The 7,326-nt window shown below is 45.6% G+C and overlaps 1 protein-coding gene across 4 annotated transcripts; it reads right to left on the reverse strand.

The window, feature by feature from the left end:
- Nucleotides 1–85: 85 nt before the first annotated feature.
- Nucleotides 86–7,262, reverse strand: LOC136296592 (nucleoporin NUP42-like). 4 transcript variants are annotated; one of them, XM_066195817.1, is made up of 5 exons: nt 6,827–7,262; nt 5,853–5,924; nt 5,264–5,346; nt 3,780–3,864; nt 86–3,640 (listed from the first exon to the last, which is right to left on the reverse strand). In XM_066195817.1, the coding sequence occupies exons 2-5, from the start codon at nt 5,854–5,856 to the stop codon at nt 3,282–3,284; spliced, it is 531 nt and encodes a 176-aa protein (XP_066051914.1). In that variant the 5' UTR covers nt 5,857–5,924; nt 6,827–7,262; the 3' UTR covers nt 86–3,281. The 4 variants fall into 4 exon arrangements, with proteins under 4 accessions (XP_066051914.1, XP_066051905.1, XP_066051894.1 ...); XM_066195808.1 differs by having other exon boundaries at nt 5,264–5,350; XM_066195797.1 differs by having other exon boundaries at nt 5,264–5,350; nt 5,853–7,262.
- Between the last annotated feature and the right edge of the window lie 64 nt (nt 7,263–7,326).

Genomic DNA, 7,326 nt, shown 5'->3' on the forward strand with positions numbered 1-7,326 from the left:
CAGATCCAGGTGCCTCTTAAATACCCGCAGGGACGGGGATGTTGTCAGCAAAAATTGGATTCATTACCCAGTGACAAGCCAATAATTACGCGTTTGAAAAACTGTTTATTTCAGAGTTGCACAAGCCTTGATTTGGTGTTCCACAAATCAAGCACACCAACCATCAAAACTTTTTGCTATTTATACATTTTAGCAAACAAAGGAATTAGCGTTCATTGGCTGCAAGTTACATAGGTCTCTTATTAATTTGTATTCTATTGGTTAATTATTCTCTCACTTCTCATGCCAATTAGTCTGCATGCTCAGTCTTTCTCTTCTTGTGGGCCCATGGTTGGTGGTCCATAAGCCAGTGGTCACAGATCCCCCTGCTGGAATTACCTTTTACCCAGTCAGAGCTGGTTTCAGCACAGTTGCTGAGTTATTTTTATTAGTTTCTTCCTTATCTTGGGGGTTCTGACAAATATCCTTGCGGCCCATGAATTCTGCATTCTTTGTATCGACTATCAGTGGTACATCGTTCTTCCCAAGCTTTGTTAACCTCACCCAGATCTGAGATCACTGAAGAATGTCCACCTCTGAACCTTAACAAGGCAAGTCTACCTACAAGTAATTTGTTTTTCTAACACATGAGCATAATTTAGAGCTTGTCAGCTGCTATCTGTTTCAGGGATTAAATCTCCCCTCTTGTTGATTAGGCTTGAAAGTATATAAAGATCAAGCATTAAACAACATACTTTCTTAGGAGAATTGTACCACATATTGCAACAGTGACTCCACCACCTCCCTGGGAAACCTATTCCAATGCCTGACCACTGTAACAGTGAAAAACCTTTTTCTAATACCTAACCTCAGTCTCCCCTGTCTCAGGTTAAGGCCATTTTTCTCTAGTCCTCTCACTCTAGGTACAGTATAGCTTCAGATTTTTGTGTCTGTATGGGAGATGTTGACCTGTTGCTGTTTGAAACAAGTAAAAGTAGGTGGCTGGCACACAGAGGCTGTGCTACATTTAGGGATTCACCACCCGGCACCCATGTGCAAGCCATGTAACAAAGATCTCTGTGCATCAGGCACAGCATCACCAGCCAGGCAAGGGAGGGGATTGTACCGCTCTGTTCTCTGCTGGGGAAGCTTCATCTCAAGTCCTGGGGGCAGTTCTGGGCACCGCAGTATAAGAAGGATATACCACTGTTAGAGAGCATCCAAAGGAGGGCAACAGAGATCAAGAAGGGCCTCAAGGGGAAGCTGTATGAGGAGCAGCTGAGGGCACTTGGTCTGTTCAGCGTGGACAAGATTAGACTGAGTTGCAGTCTACAACTTCTTAGGAAGTAGAGGGGCAGGTACTGATCTCTTCTTACTGGTGACCAGTGACAGGACCTGAGGGAATGGCCTGAAGTTGTGTTAGGGGAGGTTTAGGCTGGATATTAGAAAAAGGTTCTTCACCCAGAGGGTGGTTGGGCACTGGAGAAAGCTCCCCAGGGAAACGGTCACAGAACTAAGCCTGACAGAGCTCAGGCACATGGTCTGACTCTTGGGGATGGTCCTTTGCAAGGTCAGGAGTTGGACTTCGATGATTCTTGTGGGTCCCTTCCAACTCAGGATATTCTATGAACTCCACTCTGTGTGTGAATCTGCTCCTCGCACCTAGTAGAATCCATATTTGGGAGTTCTGGCCATTCAGGTGGGATGGCCAAAAGCCTTAACTAGACCGTCTTCCTTCCTCTGGCAATGGAGAATTGGATGAGGCAGGACTGCAGCAGGTACTGACCAACTGATTACAGACTCCATCAAATCCTCTCCAGTAGTAAGGTGGTGAGCAACTCAAAGGTACAATGCTGCAGAGAGATTCAAAAAAGTGCCAAGAGGGGAATAGAATTGTTGGATTGGTAGGTGCTAGTGTTCCTCTTTCAAATGGTATATGTTTATCAGTGTAACCAGTCAGGGTGATTTGGGTCGTGTAACTACTAAAGGTCTGGACCTAAGGGTAAAGGAATTGTGTAACTTGAATGTTATTAAATTTAATGATGGGAACATGCCAATCCACAATTCCTCCCCACAGCTGTCTAGGATGCATCCCAAAAAACTGGAATATATTTAGAGGAGAGCCAGTGACTAAAAGAAAGATAAAAAGAAGAGATATTATCATCACTGGTGGCCACTTTATAAATTGGAGTATGGGGAAAATGCATCATTGCAGATTAATATTATCTTACAGTGGATGTTGGAAAAGGGGGTGAGGCTTTATGTGCAAATGTTCTCTTCATTCCACACCCCTATAACAGCAGGATGGACATGGATAAAGAGGATACAGATCAAAATAGAGAGCACATGTGAAGTGAGGATTTTAGTCTTGTTGTCAGCTGGAATCAGAGACATACACAGCCAGTGATAAGACAAACAGTGGGGGCAGAGCATCAGCCATTTTTTTCTGGACATGTTCCTTGTACTACTTTGATAGTAGTTGAGACAGAGAGAGAGAGAGAGAGAGAGAGAGAGAGAGAGAGAGAGAGAGAGAGAGAGAGAGATGATAGATAGATAGATAGATAGATGATCTGTTGGTTCATAATGAGAAAATCCTGAAGGAATGTATCAGCTTTTGGAAACTATCATGCTGACTCATAACTCTAATTGGTGGGATAATGCAGGCTGTATTGAAAACCTTTTTAATGTGGATGAAAAGAGAATGGTATTAGAGGAGGCAAAAGGATAGGCAGGGATTGTGGGGTCTGAAATGGCCCCTCCTTTTGACCTGAATTCACATGCTATTTGTGAACAGGAAAGGTCAACTTAAAGATGTAAACATGAGGATGCTGGAGGATTTTGATAATGAGTGAAGGGGAGTGGAGGAAAGTATGGAGGCATCACTCACAGATCATCTATTTTCAGTAAAGCTGGGGAAAAAAACAACAGATTTTTGATAGACAGCAAAGGCACACATTCAGTAATAACTATCAGTGAGGGCTCACAAAGTTACAATACCAACTGTTGGGGCAGTGGTGAAAAAAGCTTTTGTGGCCAGTCCTACAACCCATGGAGTGTACATTTGGAGATAATGATCCAAGAATAGGTTTTAAATACCTGACAGAAACATTCTTTCTTTTGACACTGTATTTTTCATACAGTCTTTGCACAGAATTTCACAGGACAGCATAGAGAAGAAAATGTTCCATTTTAGTTTCAAGAGTTCATCTCTCAGATGTAAAAAGTCTATCCCAAAATAATGTTCAAAAGTTTATACTTGCACATTTGATTCTGCAGAAAAGAATTGAGAGAGCAAATAAAAATTAACATTTCAGAATGTTGTTCAGAACGGTGGCATTAAAGGCTGGGAGTGGAGTGGTGCTTGCAGAGTTCACAGCAGCAGCACTGCCAAAGCCTGAAAAGCCAGAAGTCCCAAAGCCAGCAGCTGAGGCAGCTGTTTTAAAGGAGAAGGAGGCTGCAGATGGAGCGGCCAGGCTGCCAAAGCCAATGGACTGGGGTGCGCTGGGAGAGGACGCTGTCCCAAATGCAGGAGGATTTGCAGCAGCAGCAGCAGAGCTCCCAGCAGCAGGGCTGCTCCCAGAGGATGTTGGGCTGATGAGGCTGGAACTGGTTTTAAAAGAGAAACTGCTGGCACTGGTACTGCTGCTGCTCACGGGAAAGCCTGCGAGTAGAGAATTTACAAGAAATATTAGAATGGGTACCCCCGGGATAGTAAACCACTGCTGTTTTTCTAAGATGAAGCAGCAGCAGCAAACTACAGAAAATATTTAAATGTTTTGGTTCTTAGAGCAGGAACTTACTTGACAGCCCAAAGCTTGAGGTTTGCTGTCCTCCCGTTCCAAAGGCAGGTGCTGGTTGAGTGCTTGTGGTCTTGAAAGCAGAAAGCTGAAAAAATTCCAGAGACATACATGAAAACTAGATCCCAAAGCAGAGAGCTCTCTCTGAGTGACCATTTGAAACAAAAATAAAGCTGTCCAGTCCTACTGAATCCAACACAGACCACACTGGACAGTGATCATTCCCCACAACTGCCTGTTCTTGCAGTGCTTTAAGTGCTCTAAGGCCATACAGGCTCTCCTCTGTAAAACCCTCCAGAAATGCAAATCTGTTACAACTGATCGATTTTTGCCTGTCAGACAGTGACCTGATCCCCTCTGGCAGCTCATCCTCACCTCTCACTATTCCAGGTTGTGCTTTGTGACTGGATTTAGGGCACAGCTCTGACTCACTCTGTTGTCTGTCCTCAGCCCATCCCTTCTCCTCTGGTAAAGCCCAAATCCCACTTGTCCACCTTCAGCAGGCTAAGGGCTGGGATTGTAGTACTCAACCTTTACTGCACTTCACGCAGACTGCACTCAAACACAGCCACTTCCTTTGTCTCCCTGATTATTTATTTCATATGGGCTTTAACTCAAGCATTTGCTTCTGGAAAACCATCTCCATTCACAAGTGTTTGTCACCTCTGCAGGACCAATGACTCTTTCTATCTTCATATGTTATCCAAAGGTTCTTCTCCCACCTCTCTCTCAATTCTGGCATTGGCCAAATGCTCCATTTATCCTAAGGTGTCCTGGAGAGCAATTCTGGTCCACTCTACTGATCCTGGCTTGGAAGAGCCAATATCAGCACATGAGAAGAAAGGCGTGCTGGGGATTGGCCTCCTCCTGGTCATGTACACAATCATATCCCAAACTCAGCTCTGGTTGCTTTCATGTGGCTTGCAATCAGAGTATTCCAAAGCTGGGATCCAGCTGCTGCCTTGCTAACATGGAACCATCCCTATGCACGTTTTCCCCCAGTTAACTGAAGGGATTTATTCTATCACCTGCAATTCACTGATTTCAGGATTCCAGAGAATATGCCCAGGTGGCAAATCACAATTGCCTTATCTCAGAAATCTTTGTTGTCACCCTGATTTTTTAGCCTTCTGATCTTTACATTCTGTACTGGAGCTTTCTCACTAATTGTAACATAAACAAAGAATGATGTTTTGTACTGCATTCCTTCCAGGGGGAAGGACAAATTGATGGACTTCTGGTTTGACCAGTGAGGTCAGAGAGATGTTAACCTTGTCCCCCTATCCCTGATCAAACCCCAAAAGCTATAAAAACCCTGATCCCAAAAGAAACTTCCTTCTTTCTTGTTCTCACAAGTGGACGGTGTGAGTGTCCTTCTTTTCATGTCCGTCTGGTGACACTTTGTAACCATAATTAACATCTGTGTAAATGACTTCATTAAAAATAACATCAGGCACAGAGACACATTGCCATTCATGAACATGTACCAAAGCTGCTTTTGTTGATGCATTTAAAGCTTTCAACTGAAGTAGCCGATTTTTCCATTGTAGTGCTAACTTTTGGACAGCATCTATCTGAAAAGAGAGAGAAAAAAAATGCATATTTTTATCATTGGAGAAGACTTAAAAAAAAAAAAAGAAAAAGAAGAGTGATCTGTCAACTGAACCAAAGATATTTAGAATTAGAAAAGAAACCTGACTTATCCAACAGAGGACTTTTGATTTCCTTCCACTTCAAGGTGAAAAGATGACCTTTTTTTTTTATACAAGTTTCCTTTAAATACTCTCACTGTTGCCCGTATATCAAATTTTTATGCCTTTACATAAAGAGCAATATCAGATTGGACAGTCTGAGTCAGAGATCTCAGGTAAAAAGATGATGTTAGGGTAGACCATATAGACCAGCTGCTATTTTGGCATTCTCTTTGGTGCACAGGAATTGAAGGAAGGATATTTTGGCATTCTGATCATCTCCTAGAGTTGGGAGATAAATAAGTCAAGAGTTGCCACCTGAAAACTGGTAACAAGTCTTATCCCCAAGACCGTCCCCATGAGTCATCACTTATAAAGTGCTTACACATTTCTCAGTTATATTGTTTGCTGTCACAGTACTCCATATGCACTTCTTCTGAGGAGACATCTGAAAAGCCTGCAAGGACAGGAAAAATAAAAAACTTCCAAGACAACAGATTAACACTTCTAACCACCCTCCATAGTTACAAAGACATGGGCCTTGGTACATTGGCGGTCCTGAAAGTTTCAGTCGGAGACACCAAGGATTCATTAAAGAACTTCAGAGGTGTAAACGCCCCAAATGAATTGGCAAACGTCGGCTCTCTTAGAGCAGGAATAAAGACAAGAAACCTCAGCCTTCGACTCTCCGTTTAGAGCCTCGGCTTCCAAAGCTCCCCAACGCCGAAGCCGGTGAGAATGGAAACACCACGCAGCTGCTGCACGCTCCTCCTGGCAGCACAGATCCCCGAGCCGGTTTCCCACGGCCCCGTGGCCCATCCCGCAGTCCCTCCGCCAGAGCAAACGCCGGGAGTGCCGAACCAGAGGCTGCCCCCGACAGCCCCGGCCGACACCCGCTCGGCCCGCTGTGCTCCGGAGCTCCCGCCGGCAGCGGCCGCACGGAGCGGGCACCGGGGCAGGTCCGGGCGCCGCCCGCAGCCCCCGCCTCCAGCCCGCCCGCCCCGCCGCGCTCGGGGCACCGCGGGCCGGGGCTGCGGGTGCCCGGAGCGCGGGGATGGCTCCTCCCGGCGCCGGTCCCCGAGGCGGCCGCAGCCCCGCAGAGGCGAAGGACGAGCGCGTTCGAGTCGCGCTGCCGCCGCCCGGGCGTGCCGGGGACTGGGCGTTCCTCAGGTCAACGGGGGCCGCGAGTTTAAAAGCGGATGCAAACAGATAAAAGCGCCAGTCGAAAACGCAGACAATTCCCTGCAGGATTCCAGCAGTTCGGAATCAAGGAGTGGAGACACCAGGGACACGTTTCGTGTCTAGGAGAGGTGAAAAGGTAAGGGAAAACAGAAAAAAAGTCGCACACCCTTCACTTACTGCTGAATAAAGAACGGAGTTGCAGGAACCACAATGGAGGCCAGGAGTGCATCTAGTCCTGTCTGTACAGGCAGAGCTGTCAGGATGACTAAGGAAACGAGAAGCAAGTCTACAAAGAAGCACTGACTTTGAAGAACCATGATTTACTTAGGAAAAGCTGGAGGACCTTCAAAACTAAAACAGACTAAACATCCACAGCACCAGCGAGGTAGAGGTCGGCAAGCACCAACTTTTGAAGTTAACTCACTAGTCTCACAGAAACAGACCTGAAAAAAATCAGCAAGTTAGAAGAGAGGTGACGAAACTATGATGCAACTATGAATAAACCAGCATGGGAGCAGGACAGATATCATTTGGATAGTTTTCCAAAACTGGGAAGATGCACACAATGTCGATGACACCCAGAGCTTGAGAGGCTGGACTTCGAGGCTGTGTGAAGAAATTTACCATCATGTGGGCTGGAAGCATTTACAGTACTCTGTGCTTCTAAACCAGAGATG

This window comes from Chamaea fasciata, unplaced genomic scaffold (genome assembly GCF_029207755.1).
Source record: "Chamaea fasciata isolate MVZ Bird 193981 ecotype frontalis unplaced genomic scaffold, bChaFas1.0.hap1 SCAF_1, whole genome shotgun sequence".
Classification (NCBI taxonomy): domain Eukaryota; kingdom Metazoa; phylum Chordata; class Aves; order Passeriformes; family Sylviidae; genus Chamaea; species Chamaea fasciata.

Bases quoted from the DNA above. Each gene is read 5' to 3' on its own strand.
- LOC136296592 (XM_066195797.1), bottom strand. From the start codon at position 6,059: ATGAATCCTTGGTGTCTCCGACTGAAACTTTCAGGACCGCCAATGTAC. The intron at 5,351-5,852 runs GTAAGCACTTTA...CTCTCTTTTCAG, and splicing joins ACAATATAACTGAGAAATGT to ATAGATGCTGTCCAAAAGTT. The intron at 3,865-5,263 runs GTACATGTTCAT...GAATTTTTTCAG, and splicing joins CATCAACAAAAGCAGCTTTG to CTTTCTGCTTTCAAGACCAC.